The following is a 20,594-nucleotide window of genomic DNA, read 5'->3' on the forward strand; positions in this document are numbered from 1 at the left end:
TTTACTGAACATTGAATGCTGTTTTGTGTATTTGAAATAATATGTGAGTATTGACCTGTTTCATGGAAGTTGCCTCCTGTACAGATAGGATTTCAGAAGTAAACTTTATTATCCTATAATTTTGACCTATTTGTTTTACAGACACTTGGGTGATGATATGATGAGTGCAGACGATGTCAGTTGTAGTAGCTCTCAGGTCAGTGCGAAGTCTGAAAAGAATATGGCAGACTTTGACGGGGAAGAGTCTGGTTGCGAGGAAGAACTGGTACAGATCAATTCTCATGCAGAACTTGCATCTCATCTTCAACAACATCTACCCAATCTTGCTTCTATCTACCATGAACACCTTAGTCAAGGTAAGGAAGGAAAATGTGCATTCATTTTCAGAATAAATGGGAAAAATTGAAAAACTGCATTTTTTTTATAACTATTGCTTGAGACTTGTGAATGCATTGGATAGTAATCCAAATTAACTTTTTTAACTTAATTTAATTTTGACTTAGAAGTATTGGCACTAAGCTTATCACAAAGCTTGGGTGTGGGCATTTACTGTATGCGACAATGCAGTAAGGCTGATTTTAGCCTCCATAACTGAAATTGCCCCCAAAGCATCATGGAATAATAATATCTCTATTTTTGCTACCAACAGCAACAACAACTTGCATTTATATAGCAGCTCAGACTGTTGCTGGTAGGGAAGGGATGGAGTCATATCTAGGGAATGGAGTTTGTATTGGAACCGAGGGCAGTGGCTTCAGTTTTCCCAATGTTGTAATTGGAGGAACTTCCTTAATTGGAGGAAACTCCTGCCTATCCAGTACTGGATGTCAGACAAGCGGTGTGATAATTTAGAGACACTGGAACAGTACGGAGATGCAGTGGTGGGGTAAAGATTGGTGTCATCAGTGAATATGTGAAAACCTCACACTTTTTTTGGATAATGTTGCTGAGGAGCAGCATGTGAATGAGACAAAAGAGGGGGCCAAGGATAAATCCTTGGAGGACACCTTGCAGGAGCAGGAAGAGAAACCATTGCAGGTGGGTCTGTGGCTGCATTTAGATAGGTAAGAATGTAATCAGGCAAGCTCAGCCCCGTCCATCTGGTGGTAGTGAAGAGATGTTGGACGATCGGTGTCAAAGGCTGCAGACAAGTCGAGAAGGGCTAGGAGGGAATAGTTTATCTTTGTCATGGTCAGGCAGGATGTCATTGTGACTTTGAGGGCCATGTTATTACTGAGGCAAGGCTGAAACCTGATTGGAGGAATTCAAACATGGAGCTCAAGGAAAGATGGGTATGGATTTAGGGTGTGATAACTTGTTCAAGGACCTTCGAAAAGAAAAAGATGTTGGCGATAGTTATTTGCAAGGATGGTCAAGGTTTGTTTTTTGAGGAGAGAGGTGATAATGACAGATTTATAGGAGAATGGGACAGTGCCTGAGGAAAGAGAACCATTAACAATATTTGTTAACATGAGAGCCAGGAAGAGAAATTGGGTGGTCAGTAGTTTGGTGGGGATAGGGGCAAGGGAGCAGGAGGTGGATCTCATGGATAAAATTAACTTGCATAAGGGAAAATAGGAGAGAAACTAGAGCAAGATGTGAGTTTAGGCGAAGGGTGGGAGGGCTTTAAGAGAAGGGAGGGAGCAGAGACTGTTAATTGAACCAAAATTTTACTTCCAGGTTTTGGTATGTGGGCTTTTTATTTTTGAGTAAATCTTAACCACCTTGTCACATGTTTTATCTCTTAAGCAGTGCTTCTTATATCACAGTCTCAAGAGTGATGGTTTTCAGTATGGGCATGGGAATTTAATAGGCTTGTGGGAGCAGCCTTTTGAGAGAAGGCTAAAATGGCAGTTTTTTTTTTGAGCCTCACAGAACAAGAGCTCCTGATGACTTGGGGACATCAGCTTTATTTGAGATTCATACCGTTCAGAAGGGGGATGCCTATGCCCTGGCCATGGCTGAAGTTAGGTTGCATCCCAGTTTTAAATGGCCGGCAGGATGGTATCTAATTAGACAAAAATTACACTGGGAAAAATTACTGGCAAAAACAGCTGATCATCCTGTGCGGTTGTGAGAATAAAATAATAAGGCAATTGTATCATATGACTTCCTTGACAGGAGTGTAGTGGAATGGAACTTGCAGTACTATAGCGGCAGTTCCAAATCACAGAGATTGGCATAAGTGGACGCTATGCATCAGTCCACTGCATTCTCAATGAGAAAATTGGGGAGCACTACATATTTTATTGTGCTGACCCAACTGGTAGAATTCAAGCATGTTTTAGGGACTGTTTCATTTTTTAAAAAAGTACGTTAATATAAACGAGCAGCTACCTGCGGCAAAGATACACAAGCAGATTTTGAAGGCCAGGGCAGAATGGCCAAATAGCATGTACAATAATTATTTAGCACTATGGTCAGTTAGTGGGAGATCACTGCTGTAAAGCTTAGAAAGTTTGATGAGAACTGTAACCGCAGTCATGCTTGAGTAACTAGTATGATTTTCTTTTATTGCTTATATAATGTGGTATTTTTGATACTTATATTAATTGAGAGTAAGTGAATCATTCTGCCCACTGACCTTGGTTGGATAGTGTAATAGTATTAGCTGATGGCCTTTTTAAACACATAATTTATAGTATATATCCTCATCATACTATCCAAGCCCCTAATGTTCCAGACAGTAATAAAAATATAATTTCTTTCTTCTGTGACAAACAATCCTCAGTTTGGGAGGAGACAAGGGTGGGATCCTTTGTAAGCTGATGAGGAAGGTAGCATAAGGATAAGATTAAGTGTGCTATGAAAGAGGTAGGCATTTTGAAAACTACCTATTGAAAGTACAATGAATTTGGATCATTACAAATGTTATGCGAAATTTGGGATGTTGAATGAAAGTTGTTGCATCTTAAGTGAATAATGATCTATTCCAAATATGTATTTTATTTTACTACTTGAATATTGTACCTTCTTTTCTCAGCTCCTAGTGTTCATAAGCATCAATACAACTCCAATGCAGTCACAGACATCAATTTAGACAACGTTTGCAAGAAGGGTAATACTCTTCTTTGGGACTTGGTGCAAGATGAAGATGCGGTATGTTTACCTTCGTAACAACAATTTGGAATGTTTGAATGTTGTGCTGTTGGTTACTTTCTGTTTGTTTGTATAGGTTCATCTCTCAGAGGGATTGATAAATGAAGCTGAGAAGCTGCTCTGCTCTCTCGTGTGCTGGTTCACTGACCGGCAGATTAGAATGAGGTTCATTGAAGGTTGTTTAGAAAATCTAGCAAATGATAGGTAAGGAATAAAGTTGATTTGCGCAATGAAGTTGATTTATTGTTAACTGAATATTTATTATGTGCTTGATTCCAATCATAAAAGTGCATTCAGATTAAAATTAGGTAATCAACTATTCATCTGTCACAAACTTAGAATGCAAATTTAAAAATGAGAGCTTCAGAAACTGTTCTTACAAGATGATTTTTTATATCACAAAGAAAGCTTGCTCATCATGTGATTTTTATCATCCAGAGTCAAATGATTGTTTATTACTAATATTGCCTGGATTAATTCTCTTTATTCAGGTCGGTGGTAGTTTCACTTCGTCTTCTGCCAAAACTGTTTGGCACTTTTCAACAATTTGGGAGCAGTTATGACACGCATTGGATAACTATGTAAGTAACCTAAGATTGTCAAATGCATTGTAATTTTTCAAGTTAAAGGCTGTTGAATTTACTTATAAATTACTAATGTAAAAGAAGGCAATTTTTCATTTCCATTACATCCTATTATATTGCACCTCCCAAGAATATCAACACTTCATGTATTCAGAAGACAAGCAATGGTTTTTAACATAGACAAAAAAAAATGCAACAGCAATGGAATTTTTAAAAACTTCATTCACAGGATGTGGGTTGCGTTTATTGCTCACCCCTAGTTGCCTTGAGAAGGTGGTGGTGAGCTGCTGCCTTGAACTGCTGCAGTCTATGTGGTGTAGGTACACCCACAGTGCTGTCAGGAAGGGAATTCCAGGATTTTGATCCAGCGACAGTGAATGAATGGCGATATACTTCCAAGTCAGGATGGTGAGTGACTTGGAAGGGAACTTCCAGGTGGTGGTGTTCCCATGTATCTGCTGCCCTTGTCCTTCTAGATGGCAGTGGTCGTGAGTTTGGAAGGTGCTATTGAAGAAGCCTTTGTGATTTCCTGCCATGCAACTTGTAGATGGTACACATTGCTGCTACTGTCCGTCGGTGGTGGAGGAAGTGAATGTTTGTGGATGTGGGTGCCTATCAATTGGGCTGCTTTGTCCTGAATGGTGTCAAGCTTCTTGAGTGTTGAGGAAGCTGCACTCATCCAGGCAAGTGGGGAGTATTCCATCACACTCCTGACTTGTGCCTTGTAGATGGTGGACAGGCTTTGGGGTGTCAGGAAGTGAGTTACTTGCTGCAGGATTCCTAGCCCCTGAGATGCTCTTATAGCCACAATATTTATATGGCTAGTCCAGTTCAGTTTCTGGTCAGTGGCAGCCCTAGGATGTTGAAAGTGGGGGATTCAGTGCTTGCAATGCTGTTGAACTTCAAGGGGCAATGGTTGGATTCTCTCTTGTTGGAGATGGTCATTGCCTGACACTGATATGGTGCGAATGTTACTTACCACTTGTCAGCCCAAGCCTGGATATTGTCCAGGTCATGCTGCATTTAGACATGGACTGCTTCAGTATCTGAGGAGTCACGAATGGCACGGAACATTGTGCAATCATCAGTGCACATCCCCACTTCTGACCTTATCATGGAAGGAAAGTCATTGATGAAGCAGCTGAAGATGATTGGGCCGAGGACACTGCCCTTAGGAACTCCTGCAGTGATGTCTTGAAGCTGAGATGACTGATCTCAAACAACCACAACCATCTTCCCCTGTGAAAGGTATGACTCCAACCAGTGGAGTGTTTTCCCCCTGATTCCCATTGACTCCAGTTTTGCGAGGACTCCTTGATGGCACACTTGGTCACATGCTGCCTTGATGTGAAGGGCAGTCACTCTCATCTCATCTCGGGAGTTCAGCTGTTTTGTCCATCTTAGAACCAAGGCTGTAATGAGGTCAGGAGCTGAGTGGTCCTAGCAGAACCCAGTGATCAGGTTACTGCTAAGTAAGTGCCACTTGGTAGCACTGTTGATGACCCCTTCCGTTACTTTACTGATGATCAAGAGTAGACTGATGGGATGATAATTGGCCGGGTTGGATTTGTCCTGCTTTTTGTGTACAGGACATACCTGGGCAATTTTCCACATAGCCAGGTAGATGCCAGTGTTGTAGTTGTACTGGAACAGCTTGGCTATGGGCGTGGCAAGTTCTGGAGCACAAATCTTCAGTACTGTTGTCAGAGTATTGTCAGAGCCCATTGCCTTTTCAGCATCCAGTGCCTTCAGCCATTTCTTGATATCATGTGGAGTGAACTGAATTGGCTGAAGACAGGCATCTGTGATGCTGGGGACCTCCGGTGGAAGCCGAGATGGATCAGCCACTTGGCACTTTTGGCTGAACGTTGTTGCGAATGCTTCAACCTTATCTTATTCACTGATGTGCTGGGCGCCTCCATTACTGAGGATGGGGATATTTGTGGAGCCTCGTCCTCCAGTGAGTTATTTAATTATCCATCATCATTCACAACTGGATATGACAGGACTGCAGAGCTTAACTCTGATCTGTTGATTGTGGGATTGCTTAGTTCTGTCTATCACTTGCTGCCTATGCTGTTTGGCACACAAGTAGTAATGTGTTTTGACTTCACAAGGTTGACACCTCATTTTTAAGGTATGCCTGGTGCTGCTTCTGCACTCTTTATTGAACCAGGGTTGATCCCCTGGCTTGATGGTAATGGTAGATGGGGGATATGCTGGGCCATGAAGTTACAGATTGTGTTTGAGTACAATTCTGTGGCTGCTGATGGCCCACAGATGCCCAGTCTTGAGTTGCTAGATCTGTTTGAAATCTATCCCATTTAGCACGGTGGTAGTGCCACACAACACAATGGAGGGCATCCCCAATGTGAAGGCGGGATTTCACCTTCACAACGACTGTGCGGTGGCCACTTCTTCTGACACTGCCATGGACAGATGCATCTGCGGCAGGCAGGTTGGTGAGAATGTGCGATGGTCACTCCTACCGATACTGTCGTGAGGATTTTTTTAAGGATTTAATTTATTTTTACTGGAATTAGTTGAGAGAAGAATGTTGGTTAGCACAGAATTCCCTGCTAATCTTCAAATAATGCTCATAAACATTTTGAACTCCTGGAACATATGACTTTTACTGACACATCGAAGGCCACACCACTGAAAATGCTCTACTCCTTCTGTATGGCACTAATGTATGGGCACATATGTACTTCTGTTCTGGACTTGAGCTTATAACATTTTGACTCACGAGAATATTACTGAATGAAGCATTTTCTCAGTCTAAGCAGTGTTGCCTCTAAGCTGTGCAGTAACCTGAAAACTCCAGCACAGGGCGTGCACAAGTCAGTGCCTTTAAGTTACCATGCCTACACAGCCATGCAAAGGAATTTAAAGGGGCCATGCACTTAAACAATTTGTCACACAATCAACAAAAATTAGTGGGGTTGTTGATTTCAAGTGCCCATCTATATAATTAAGCCTCATGTCTACTAGCATGTGTCCATCACTTCACAACTTTAAAGAACATTGTATTGGAAAGGGCGACATCTGAGGTGTCACCCTTCCAAAATGTTGCATGTATATTGTACAAAAATTAGCAATTGGCTGAAATAAACATTTATTTGTTACAAATTAAATATCTGAGAATATTCTCCCTGTTCATGTGCAATAACAACATTTTATATATAATGAAGAATCAGGTAGATAATTCATAATAAGTATGAGGTGCAAATTTTGGGAGGGCATGGGAATAAATTTCATGTTTGTGTTTTCAACATTATATACTGTTCTGTCATTAAATGAAAAATCTGAGCTGGTATCTATGATGAAATAGCATTTAGTAAGATACAACGGATATGTATACTGTGGCCAGAAGAGAATGTATGAGATGCTTTGCTGCTGACTTTGTACATAGCAGCTGGAGTCATGACCCAAATAAATGATCAGGATTAGATGTTGATCACTGTAGTCATGCTCGGAGAGAGAGATCTTTTTGGACACTAGAATGCCAAGAACAGCATCAGCAAGAATAATTCATCTCAGATGAGAAGAAATGCATTTTATAAATGTATAAGTGAGAAAAAGAAAAGTTTAACAAAATGTAAGTAAATGGAAATGAGTGATTTTAGGGACAGAAGAACAAAATTGCTTGTACTTCAGGCAAGTTTTGTCAAGTGTTAAGTGCAGGTGTTGTAGATATTTGTAATATGAATTATTGGTATCAGAATATGTAACCATTTTCCCCTCAAATAGTCATGAAATGATTTGCTTCAGTAGTGTAATACAGTAATGGAGCAACTGCTGTCCTGTTTGGACTGTAGCAGAAATATGATAAAATCAAAATTGCAATCCAATTCCAGACTATGGGTGTACAATACCATGAAAGATATACTTGTAAGTTGATGATACCTTTAATTATATATAGGTGGGCTGAAAAGGAGCTAAACATGATGAAACTTTTCTTTGACAATTTGATACACTACATTCAAGCAGTTAGAGAGGGAGTGCACAAACATCTATTGTAAGTATATCACCCTTTAAAACTTTTTTGAATTTTAACATGGATTTAAGCATCTGGCTCGTGAAATTGTAGGCTGTAAATATGTCCAAAATCGGATTTATGTTTTTAAAAAATGGTATAAGTTGTGCATTTCATTTTCTTCAGAGACCAACTTTGCATATTGGTATTGTGATCTTTGTATTTTTTTTATTTATTCATGGGATGTGGGCATCGCTGGCTAGGCCAGAATTTATTGCCCATCCCGAATTGCAAGAGAGCATTTAAGAGTCAACCACATTGCTGTGGGTCTGGAGTCACATGTGGGCCAGACCAAGTAAGGACAGCAGATTTGCTTCCCTATATGACATTGAAAGTTCCAATCATCAAATGCAAGATAAATTTGGAGCATAAGCTTAAATTAAGGATATATCAAAATAGTCCAGAGTTATACGCTGAAGGAATATTGGAGAGAATGGAAATAAGGTTGGTTAAGACTGTTCCACCTTTCTGAATTATTTAACCTAAATTTCATGCATAATTTTGTTCGGCCATTGTGGATAAATTAATTGGAGGGACTTGTACTCTCAAGGGAAATTATATATAATAGCCCCAAATATCTTTACTTTATGCCATGCTTTCAGGGAATAATAATGAGGTAATCATAATAGGAACACATATTGAGATGGAATCTGTTTTTCTCTGATTTTTGCCTCATTTGTGGTTGATTTCTAGCTGTGGAAGGAGAATCCGCTCATCCCTTCAGTAACAGAGCACATTAAATAGGATCAGAGTAATAGGATCATGCACCACTATCCTGCCCCTTACACGAGTCAATAGGCCCAGGTGATCTTATTATTGAGAACCTGTACCTTCACAGCCTTCGAGTCAGAAAGGAAGCACTAGATGACATTTTCCAGCTTCTTTGTGCAGATCTGTAATCCAGATCAAGTGCTTAATCAATTCTACCAGTGACTGTAAAAATGAGTAAAGCTCTCCATTTTTAGCAGCTTTTTTTTTCAATTTATTCTTTCATGCGACATGGGCTTTGCTGGCAAGGTCATTTGTTGCTCATCCCTAATTGCCCTTGAACTGAGTGGCTTGCTAGGCCATTTGAGAGGGCAATTAAGAGTCAACCAAATAAATGAGCCAGACATCATGGGGAAAATTTTCTCTGTCGGAGAGGGGGTGTGGGTGTGCGCATAGCCGATCAACACCATTTTATGTGGGTAAGCCAATTAAGGCCTGCCCAGCATGACACATGCCCGAGAGCGCTCAAGCGCTGAGCGCTCCCTATGCGGCAGGAGGCAGGGGTTGCCTGAGTCGGGGCCTGCGCTCTTTCGTGCTTGCGCACAAAAGAGTGCAGATATCTCCCTGAGGCACAGAGCTGCCTCCGGGAGATTAGTTTAAGTTTAAAAAATTTTAATAAAGGGGAAAAAAAATTTTTAGGACATGCCCCCTCATGGGGTGAAACTGTCATATGAGCTGAGACATGTCTATGAATTTTAATTAAAGTTTTTTCAAACCTTCAAAATCCTTCATGAAACCTCATCTAGCCCATGAATGAGGTTCCATGAAAAATGTAAAAGCCGCCTGGGCTCTTCGCCTGCCTGCCAACCTTAAGGTTGGACGGGCAGCTCAGTTTATTGTCTTAATTGGTAGTTAACTGGCTTAAATAGGCCTTTGACAGTTCGGCGGGTGCGTGCCCGCCGAGCTGAAAACCTGAACAAAGTGCGGTGACGACGGGATGCATGCCTAATGTCACCGTGCGCCATTTTACACTTTGGCAAGTGAGTCCTGTCCCTGCTCACCGAGCCGAAGATGCTGCCTCATGTTTAATGCCCCTCTCCCCTCCCCAATTCTCTCAAAACTCATTGGGCAGAATTTTCTGCCTAAGCAGAGGATGGGGAGCCGATCCCCGCCTGAGAAGCGGGCCCCACCACCATTTTAAGTGGGCGAGCCAGTTAAGGCCTGCGCAGCGTGATGCCCGGCAGGAAGCACTATGCGCTCCCTGTGCAGGGGGGGTGGATTCCCCAAATGTGAGAGTGCGCTCTTTTGCGCATGCGCACGAAAGAGCGCACATCTCCCTGAGGCTAAATGCTGCCTCAGGGATATTGCTGACAGCTGTATACACATTGAAAATAGAGGAAAAAAAATCTGTAACATGCCCCCCTCGTGACAATGTTACGTGAGATGGGACATGTTCATGAATTTCACTAAAACTTTATTAAACTTTTAAAATCCCTACATGAAACCTCATCCCTCTGATGGATGAGGTTTCATGTTTTTTCTATTCCCCGCCAGGGCGCCTGGCCTGCCCACCAACCTTAAGGTTGGACGGGCAGATCCTTTAATTGTTTTAATGAACCTGTCAGTGGCCTCAACTGGCCATTGACAGGTCAGTGGCGCACTGACTGATTTTCCTGCGGGCCCGCCTTCCTGAAGATTTAAGTGGGGCGGGATGACGTTGGGGGTTTCCCCTGACGTCATCCTGTGTCATTTTGTGCGTCGGCGAGCGGGCCCCTCCCCCTGCTCGCCCACGGCAAAATTCAACCTATTATAATTTTAAAGACTGATTTTCCAGCCAGATGAAAGTCCCTTAATCTCGATATAGGTCAAACTGCCCCGTTTTATCACGAGAAGCTAGTGCTTTCCTTAATTATGCATTGTCAACCCCTGGAGCCTGACTGTGGCTGAAAAAGTAATAAAATCTCTCTTGTTGAAACTTCCACTACTTTTAAGTGTGTATATATAATCCTAAAATAGAATGAGTGCATGCTTTCATTCATGTTTCTCTGCATGCCCTTGAATATATGAAGCCTTAAGAATAGAAATGAGGTAAAAGAAATCCCAGCATTTTCTTACTAATTTCCCAATATTAACTCTACATCTGACCATTTTAATACAGGTACAGCCATGGCGCAGAGGTGCAGGTCCGCTTGCAGTTTCTGACATGTGTTTTTTCAACTCTAGGATCTCCAGACCATTTTAGTAAGTGTATTTTTTATTTGCTGCGTTAATAATTGCGATGCTTCTTTGAGAAAAGTTCTTTTTGACTTATTGGCAACTTATATGGTGTAACACTAAGCCAGAATAGACCAGAAGAGCCTGGACTGCATCACTGTGTAAACTCATCTTAGCCAAGATGATGGGAGCATGGAGCTAAGGTATTGTGACAAAGAAGTCATGTCAGATAAACAAAGCTTAGACCTTGAGGAGATTGGGAACTTGTGGTCTTTAAGGAGCAATTTTACAACAAATTCCAAGAGTCTGGTTGGATGTCAGCATTACAGTGAAATACATAAATAAATGGGGAGTGACAGGTTCCAGGTTCATACATGACAAGTATGACACCTGAGTTGTCATAGCCTTAATAGTTCTTTCTGTTTAATATTCCACAGAGGTGGGGTTGGTCATAGCAGATTCCTTGAACTGGCTGAGGATCCAACTGCAAGAATAGACCCAGAAGCAATCCCAATAATTATTCATTGATGAAATTACCCAGTAATTTATTTTTTGCTAATTTTCAAGAATAAGTAGCTGATAAGGCTTGACTGCATGAGGTCATACATTTGAGTTATAGGATTTCCTATGCTATCCTTTCATAACTTGTGCTAATTTCATGATCGTGGAGAAATGATGACCGTATGTTGGTTGAGCAAAACTTGATTCTTGGATTTGTTGGAAGTGAGCTTTTGATTAGGAACTAGTTGCAAAATCTGCCCTCCAGGATTAAAGGGCAGGAATGAACCAGAATGTTGAATATAGCTGTTTAGGGTTTGAAGATAGAACCATGGGAAAATTATGGCACAGAAAGAGGCCATTCAGCCCATTGTGACTGCTCCAGCTGTAAAAGCCAGCCGCCCATTCTAATCCCATCTTCCAGCACCCAGTCCGTAGCCTCGCAGGTTATAGCATTTCAGGTGTCAATCCAGATACCTTTTAAATGAGCTGAGTGTTTCTGCCTCAACCACCAATCTGGGCAGCAAATTCCAGACACCTACTGCCCTCTGGGTGAAAAAGACTTCCTGATATCCCCTCTAATCCTTCTACCAATCAACTTAAATCTGTGCTCCCTGGTAATTGACCTCTCAGCTAGGGGAAACAGGCCTTCCCTGTCTACTCCATCTAGGCCCCTCATAATTTTGTACACCTCAGTCAAGTCACCCCTCGGCCTCTGCTCTGATTTTTTATATATTGAAGCCTTTAACTATTTAGAATCTCATACCCAGTGCTTTTGCAGTCTATTGGCCACCTTCAACAAGAAGTGCAGGTCCTGAAAATTTAGTTGTGACTATATTCATGAAAGATGCACAGAGTTGAGTAATTAAGTGACCAATAACATGCTTTGCATTTGAATCTTGTTTAGCACAAACATAATGGAGATATTTAAACTCCTGTCTTTTCCAGCATTATTGAGAGTCAGCCTCATGTAGGGTGAATCCATGCTATAAATTTGGCCTCAGATCACATAGAAGATTTGGCCTCAGGTTGTGCCTCATTTTATGTTAGGAAGTAAAACTGCCAGACTTGTATCTAACGTAAATAGTTAATTCCAAAAAGGAACAGTTGCCCACAAAGCTGTACTACTGGACGTTAATCTTAATCTTGTAATTGTATTTTTAAAGAACATTTTGAAGCAGCATTAATCTAGCCAGAGTTTGGCACTAATTAGTTTGCATCTTCAGGGACTACAGTATAGGAATAACTGATGTGGGGTATAAAAATTATGTCGTTATGCAATTCAGTATTGTGACACAACTATGGGCAGAGTTGAAGGAACCCTATCTTGCATCTGTATTTGGTCAGAAAGCATGCTTTGTTGCCACTAGTGTAAAAGTTGTAACGTTTCTTGCCCCCAGCACCTTAAGTATATTTTTAAAAAGTGCAAATAAATTTTTAAGCAAGTTGACCATCATTAATCTTTTAATCATTTCAAAGTGCTATTTCCTATTTGCTTTTTAATGCATGTAATATATAATTTTGTTTATCAATATGTGTATTGAAAATTAAGCCCTCCAAAGACACTGATTATTGCTATTACATCAATGCCCATTTTGGATGGTGGCATACCACTTTGCAGTAGTTCATTATCTGATTGCATGACAGTCCAAACCCATATTCAACTTGCACTTCCTTTTAAAGTTCGGATTTAAAATCTGTTCCCCAAGTATTTTTCTATTCCTCACCCCTACAGCCCCAGCTGTAATATCACTGTATCTCATCTTAGGGCTGAGTCTTGACCAGGTGGATATCTTGTGGCATTGCCTTGTTGAGGACCCTGAATGTTATGATGATGCATTGCACTGGTTCCTAAATCAGGTTCGCAGTAAAGACCAGCATGCTATGGGCATGGAAACGTACAAGCATCTTTTTTTAGAAAAGGTTAGTGAAACTCTGCAGATAACATTCCTGGGTTTTCCTGTCATTGATTTATTTTGCCTGTGAACGACAGTGCTGTAAACTATTTTGGCTCAAATGTCCGCCTTTGTGCAATTTGGAAGATAGACAAATTTTGCAATTGTGAATGCATTTAACAAATTGGGCTAGCTGAATTAACAGTTTAATAAATAAATTAGAAATCTTTAAATTGTAAATTAAAACAACATATGAGCAGATGACTGCAAGCTTTTCTTCATGACTGTAGATTTGTATATATAATGAATGAAGTGCCAATCGAGTAAATAGCTAGACAATGCGCTAGGTTTTATATAACATACATTTGCCTTATCCCATTATAGCTTTTAATAGGTGCAAGTTTCAATTGTTTTCTCATTTTGTCAAATTGTGTATTATATACTTCAGATGCCGCAGTTAAAACCAGAAACTATCAGCATGACTGGTTTAAATCTATTCCAGCATTTATGCAATTTGGCCCGGCTTGCAACCAGTGCTTATGATGGTGGTTCCAGTTCCGAGGTGAGAGAAAAATAAAAATTACACTGGAGAGATTTCTGTACAAAGTTGATGTAAGCCCAGTAAGGATTGGGCAAAGTCATTTAAATTTGAATATTTGCTTCATTTCCTACAATCACCTCTACAGGTCTTTAGTGTGGTTGCTTCAAATAATGCAATATATATAAATATCATGCTAGAAATTGCAAGAGAGCAGCTCCAGCTGGAAGCTGTGGGAAATGTTGACTTGTGATACTTTTGGTTGTGTGGGAGTTGCTTTTTTAGTTTTCACTGCAAGTGCCAATTGAATTTCTGGCATGTGAGCTAACCATGGGAACTTTTTTTCTTTGAAAACCAGACGGACTTTACAGTTGATTTTAAATATTTTGACTGGAATTTTTAACCTTTTTTGGTAGATTTGTTTCCTGATGGTTTGTCAGTGGGAAATACTTTACATGATCAAAAAAATCCTGCAGCAAAAAAGACCAAGTTTTCACTTAAAGCTGGTGTTTTGTTGGTACATATAACTTCTTAAAAATCATTATACAAAATATCTGCAATACTTGGTAAAATACATGCTAATTGTCAGTAACCATTTTTTTAAACCAAAATCAATTGTTTCTGGTTCTAAGAATGTAGCCACTCGAGAGAGTTGAAGGCGATTTATGTAATGGTTAAGGTGACCAAACCCCAAAAGTGTCATTAGATCCAAGAACTTTAGTTACAAGGATATATTGATCGCTTCCTTCATTCCACATTTTATTACAATTGCTGGGACAAGTTCCCAAACTTTGGCAATTCTTTGACACCTCACCCATGAAATAATATGTTGTCTAAGGGCCCAGAAAATGGGTGTTGTCAGGTACTATGGCGGGAATCACAGATTAATTACATTATCGACCTAATGATCTTCTTTGATGTATGCCTTTGCCAGCAGAGGTCACTGGAAAGAAACAAGAAAAGGGAATTCTAGTCAATTTTCTCCATTAACCTTCCTTTCTAACACTGGGGTGCAAGGTTAATTATAGTCCTTGAGCCCTGGCCAAAATTGGCAAACCCAACATTAAATTAAAGACAAAATCTTCCTCTTCTGCATGGTTCATAATATGGATGGTACCCAACCTGTTAGGCAGGGAATCGAGTTTTTTCTATTTTATGTTAAACCTTATAGTGCTATAGTTATGATACTGATGCATTTTTTGGTTTGTGGACATGGTGTACTTTCTGGACCTCTGCCTTAACACAAATGTTTTGAAGGCCCATGTAGCAGCTATAATATTTTCTTCGTTTTCTGCTAATAGAAAGGTGCCATTCTTGCTTCTCGATTCTTGAAGTTTTCCAAAATAAATAAACACATAACCAGTGATTTTGTGTGTGAAATCTGAACTAGATTGATCTCAATTACTGGATCTGTTATTTGAGGACAATATTATTGTGACCTGAAGATTACTTGGAAGGCTGCAATTACAGGGGCTGCATCAAACCAACTTTTAATTAAGTGACGGTAGTACAGACAAAAAGAGTAGTGGTGAACAGTTGCTTTTAAGACTGGAGGGAAATATACAATGGTGTCCCAGGGGTCTAAATTAGCATCACTACTCTTTTTGATCTGTGTTAATGACCTGAATTTGGGTGTAAAGGGCATATTTTTGAAGTTTGCAGATGACGTGAAACTTGGAAATGTAGCGAGTAGTGAGGAGGATCGTAGCAGACTTTAGCAGAATATATATGAAAAACAAAATAAGTGTTGGAAATGCTCAACAGGTCAGGAAGCATCTTTGGAGAGAAACAGAGTTGATATTTCAGGTCATCAGGAGAATACAGACAGACTGGTAAAACGGGTGGAGGCATGGCAATTGAAATTCAATGTAGAGAAGTGTGAAATGATACATTTGCAAGGAGGGATGGTAGCTATAAACTCATCAAAGAGACTATTTGGCCCAATGTATCCATGTTGGTGCTCTGCAAGAGCAATTCACCTAACACCAGTCCCCTGCCTTTCCCCTATAGCCCTGCAAATTTTCCCTTTTTTGATAATGATCCAAGTCTTCCTTTTTATGGGGAACTGGAATGGAAGTAGAGTTGAGGTCAAGAAGACATCAGCCATGATCTTATTGAATAGTGGAGCAGGCTTGAGGGGCGTTATGGCTTATGCCTACTCCTATCTTATGTAAGTTGAACTTGTATATACCAGCCTTCCATCTGAGGTTGCTATTGCTTTCCTGTTGATTGGATGAAGATATAGGCCTATGAACATGTTTCTGCCCCTTTTTCATTGTGTGGGAATGGAAAAGGGTTGTTTCACTATTAAAGCTGTTATATAATTTTTCAACTCCTACAAGATTATTTCATGTGAGCAGCGAAATCACTAAAAATGTTTTGAGCACTACTGCTTCTAAACCAGTTGAAATTGGATACGAATTAGTACTTCCTTATATATAAATACATACAAAAATGTGTTCCTTTCTTTAAAAGCAGCTTTGTGGAATGGATCAACTCTGGGGCATTGCATTAAGGGCTCAAACAGCTGATGTTAGCCGAGCAGCTATCCAATACATCAATTCCTATTATATTAACGGCAAGTAACTTGTTTTTATTTTCCAGTCTTAATAATTTTAAATAACTGAAAATAGATCATTTTCTGCACTGTGAAACGTAGAATTTTTTTTATAAAGAATTTGCTAGGCAGTTACAAAATTTGAAAACTCCATGTTCGTTGTTCATTGGTGTGAGGTAGGGAAAAGAATAGATTGCAATGAAAATGTTGTCATGCTACGTGTGGGCACTATTATTTTTGTTTTATGCTATTTAACTTGCTGTTAATTTTTTTTTGTAGCTTTGATCAATTTTTCATAAATTCCATTGTCCACATTAGAATGAAGCATGCCCCTGTAAATGCTTTCACTCTGTTTACATAATTTAGTTACTGGATTCTGACAATTATTTCGGATGATTTCTGATTTATTTTTATCTGCCACCTTCTTATTGCTTATTGATGAAATTTCATCATTTATCTTTTAATGCTTCATGAAACATTGAGGCCAAGTACCAGCTTTAATGAAAACCTGGCTTGGAATTAATATTTTTGTTCAGAGCTCTGAGTTGAATTTAGCTTGTGCAATTTACATGTTTGGTGTGTGCTGAATTTTTTAAGATGTACCAACACCTGTGAAGTCAGTTATGCAGAGGAATTTTTTCGTTAGTTTCTAACAGCTCCCAATTATTTAGAGGAAAGCTAGGGAAAGGATTTCAAAAACTTAGTGAACTTCAGTTTAAAAAATAGATTGCATGTGTGAGAGAGGAAAATGACCATTCTAATTCCACAACTCTTGTAGCCTTTCTTTTCTGCTGGGGGAGAGACACACAGGAGTTGGAGAAAGAGAGGTGGGGTGGGGTGGAAATGAGCTGGAGTGTTTCTTTGTAATGTTCAGTTTTCAAAAAAAAACAAGAATTTTGAAGACAGCACATTACCATGCTTGTTTTTTGACTATGAGAAAAAGGGCAACATTAATTTCTTATGGCCAGGAGATGGATTATAATTTCTAACACCTGCAAGACAGTTAGGATAGTCATCTGATGTCTTTTTCTCATTCTAGTTTCTTTATTTTTTATTGAAAAAGTCGAATTTTGAATGCATAAAACCTCTGAGGAAAAATGATAAAATAAGGTAGGATGGGGCAGTAGGTTTTTTTTTTGGGGGGGGGGGGGTGTGGGGGTGCAGGATAGGGTATGTCAAAGGCCCTTCCCATCGAGGGAAGCTGCTGAGCGTGGTGAGATTGAATGGAGAGCTCAGGGCATGCAATTGGCAATGAAGATCAAGGATGAAAGTTTTGAGCAAGTACTTCAAAGAGGAAGAGTTGTCTTTCACACACAAGTGAGTATGTGCTTATGGAAGGTGAAGGGGTAGGGAACAGGATGCAAGTGAGGGGATGGTTGAAGCATATATGTCTAAAGGCCACATTACCTGGAAGCCCCACTATGAAAGCAGCCCACATATGGCTGATTCCTTTCCCCATCACATCATGCCAGATCATTCACTAGCTCCTAACCGAAAGGACAGAGGGAACAGCAATATGAGGTCAGAGAGAAAGATTTAAGGAAGATTAGGAAAAAAGAAGAGACTGAAACAATGAACTTGATTTTAATTGTGCAGGTGGATATGTTTTGAATGAGTTAAGATCTCACCCAGTGACACAAAGACAGATAAGAGAGAGTCATATTCTTCGGTTTATTCTGTGAAACGGTATAGGAGATAATATATCAAAAATCTTGTGTTTGCCCTTTTTGTCCATAACATCTTTCTTCCAGTTGCCATGTTTTTGCCATCTGTGTCATATTTTCCATTATAAATTCCAATGCCCACATTAGTAATGGAAATGTAGTAATGGAAAATGTCTAAATTACTAATAGAAATGGAGCCTATGGGCAGAAATTTGCACTGAGCAGGCGAGCATACACCTGACCCATTTGAGAATAAAACAGTGCCTGAAAACTTCGGGTGAGCATCCCAACATCATCGCACACTCGAGCGATATTTTGGTTGATGGGCGCGCACAAGAACCGGAGCCATGTCCGCCATCAGTTATGAGGCCAGTTAAGGCCAGTAAAAATAAAGCAGTTAAGCTAGAATTTACATTGCCCGTACGATTTTGCACTCGTCGCGCAGGCGAAATGGGCAGCTGACAATTTGCTTAACCTTGCCTGAGGGCAGGATAAAAAGGGTCAGCAGCATTGTCAGTGTGAGCAATGAGGAGTTTTGGAGATAGTTTGCTGCTGATTGCTTATTGGCACTTTGCAGCTTCATCTCTATTCTAGGCTTCATTCTTAGCATTTCCAGGCTTCATTTCAAGACTTATTGGTGTCTCCAAGACCCCCGGAGAATTCAGACCATGTGGACCCTTCCAGGTATCAGACAGCCTTCCGTTACCCTGGTAATGGGGGTTGTGGTCTCTGCTGGTGGCATCTCCTCTGAGGGGAAAGTGAGGGGCAGGAGGGAAAGGAGGCCAGGTGTCCCAATGCAGCTTCCAGGGGAGGGACCTGTGGGAAAAAAGATGCAGGCACAAGGGGTGCAGGGCCAGCAGAAAGTTCAAGGCAGAATGTGCCACTATCCTGCTGCCAGGGTTTACAGGCGGCGATGCAGCTACCTCAGTATGTTTGAGGTGCATTGCTGCAGGAGGATCCGTGACCTCTATTTGTCAGGTGATTGGGCCTGAGATCAGCTCCAACTGTGCGGGTGGACACCCAATGCCAGTGACTCTGAAGATCACAGCGGCTCTCAACTCCTTGCCTCTGGCTCTTTCCAGGGGTCAGTGGGGGATCTGTGTGGGATCTCCCAATCAGCTGTCCACAGTTGCGTGAAGCTGGTGACAGAAGCTCTGTTCAGGCGGGTACTGACATTTGTTCTTTACCGTATGGACGAGGCCAGCCAGGCTAAGCGAGCCAGAGGCGTTGCAGCAATATCTGGGTTCCCCCTTGTCCAGGGTGCCACCGACTGCACACATGGTCACAAAGGCACCAGCGGATCAGCCGGGTGCCTTCATCAACAGGAAGGGATTCTACTCCATGTATGTGCAGAGTGTGTAACCACAGGATGAATCATCTGCAAGTCTGTGCAAGGCACCATGACAACTCCCATGATGCTTACATCCTGAGATACTCCCAGGTGCCGAGGCTCTTCAGTGCTCCAACCCAACTGGATTAATGACTGCTGGGTGACGAGGGTTATCCATTAAAAAGGTGGCTTGTGATGCTTCTCCATCACTCAAGAACAGAGGCAGAGCAGCATTACAATGGGAGTCATGCCTCCACGAGGGTGGTGGTAGAGAGGACCATAGGTCTTCTCAAGATGCGCTTCCGATTCCTGGACTGTTCAGAGGGTGCACTAAAATATCCCCCAGTGCGGGTGTCACTGACAGTGGTTACATGCTGCACTCTCCACAATCTGGCACTGGCAAAAGGGGAACCCACTAGAAGAAGAGGATCTTGAGGCAGCTGCATAGGCCACAGATGATGAACCCAGTAGTGAGTCAGAAGAGGAGCACTGTGAGGGGAATACTGAGGACATGGAGGCAGACCTTGTTTACCTCCAGGGAAGCAAGGACACCAGGTATGCCTTTGTCGAATCCTCCTTCAGCTAGGCTGCCAAAGATTTACTTCCACCTCATGCCAGGGCTGCTGCCTGGATCCCAGATGTCTGAAATGACCCTTTTCATTTGCACCCAAAGTCCACTCAATGCTTGTGCAACAAAGCATCCAGCCATTCACGTCCAGCATTACATACTGGCATACCCTGCACCAGAAATGAAAAAGGTGAAGCATACTCAGGCCATCAGAACCAAAGCAAATTTAATGTTATTGTCACATTGAATGCATAATGACATTACCATTACTGGTGTTGATGTCCACACCAGCAGACATATAAACCAAACATAAATGAACAGAAAATCACCCGTGAACAATCCCTGTTGTGCTCATGGTGCCTTTAACTTACATTTTTGAATGCTAAGTATTGGTGCTCCGCTCTCGCTGGCACCGTCATTGGAGCAGCTGACTCTTGGCCATGATGACCTTGGCGGTTGTCCTCTGGCCAATGAAGCCTGTGTTGGCCCTGCCAGGGAGGGAGTGGCCAGTGCCTTGGCTGGCATCTCCCCAGTCATCGCAGCCCCAGATGCCACAGTCACTGGTGGAGTGGCAAAGGAGCTGCTGCTGTCATCTAGAGTGCCCTGAGATGAGCCCGCAGAGACGACGCAGCTCGTGCGCCAACACGGGGTTGCTCTGGACCTCCCTGCTCACCATTGATGGACAAGCACCTTGCTGGGATACTGGATGCCTCATTCAACTCCCTCACTGGCACTGACCACCTGAGGACATTGCCTGTGTACGGGCTTGCAGTTTGGAGCACAACCCGAGGAACCCTGATTCTGCCCCGGAGCTGCTTTTCCTTGACAGTCGCCACTCTCTCAATGGAGGAGACAGTGTTCTCGGCCATGAGGGTCAACACAGTGCTGATGCTCAGCATG

At 41.4% G+C, this 20,594-nt stretch overlaps 1 protein-coding gene across 6 annotated transcripts in view; it reads left to right on the forward strand.

The window, feature by feature from the left end:
• usp34 (ubiquitin specific peptidase 34) overlaps window positions 1-20,594 on the forward strand; it is a 269,588-nt gene that overhangs the window by 88,778 nt on the left and 160,216 nt on the right. For 4 of the 6 annotated variants that reach the window (XM_041211861.1, XM_041211887.1, XM_041211879.1 and 1 more), the window contains 9 exons: window positions 142-356; window positions 2,984-3,099; window positions 3,176-3,303; window positions 3,591-3,680; window positions 7,609-7,704; window positions 10,589-10,671; window positions 12,911-13,065; window positions 13,486-13,599; window positions 16,051-16,153. In XM_041211861.1, the coding sequence (XP_041067795.1) occupies window positions 142-356; window positions 2,984-3,099; window positions 3,176-3,303; window positions 3,591-3,680; window positions 7,609-7,704; window positions 10,589-10,671; window positions 12,911-13,065; window positions 13,486-13,599; window positions 16,051-16,153 (1,100 nt within the window). The remainder of the gene's footprint in view (window positions 1-141; window positions 357-2,983; window positions 3,100-3,175; window positions 3,304-3,590; window positions 3,681-7,608; window positions 7,705-10,588; window positions 10,672-12,910; window positions 13,066-13,485; window positions 13,600-16,050; window positions 16,154-20,594) is intronic. The other 2 variants (XM_041211870.1, XM_041211902.1) reach the window with 1 other exon arrangement.

The sequence above is a fragment of the Carcharodon carcharias genome, chromosome 2 (assembly GCF_017639515.1).
Source record: "Carcharodon carcharias isolate sCarCar2 chromosome 2, sCarCar2.pri, whole genome shotgun sequence".
Taxonomy (NCBI): Eukaryota; Metazoa; Chordata; class Chondrichthyes; order Lamniformes; family Lamnidae; genus Carcharodon; species Carcharodon carcharias.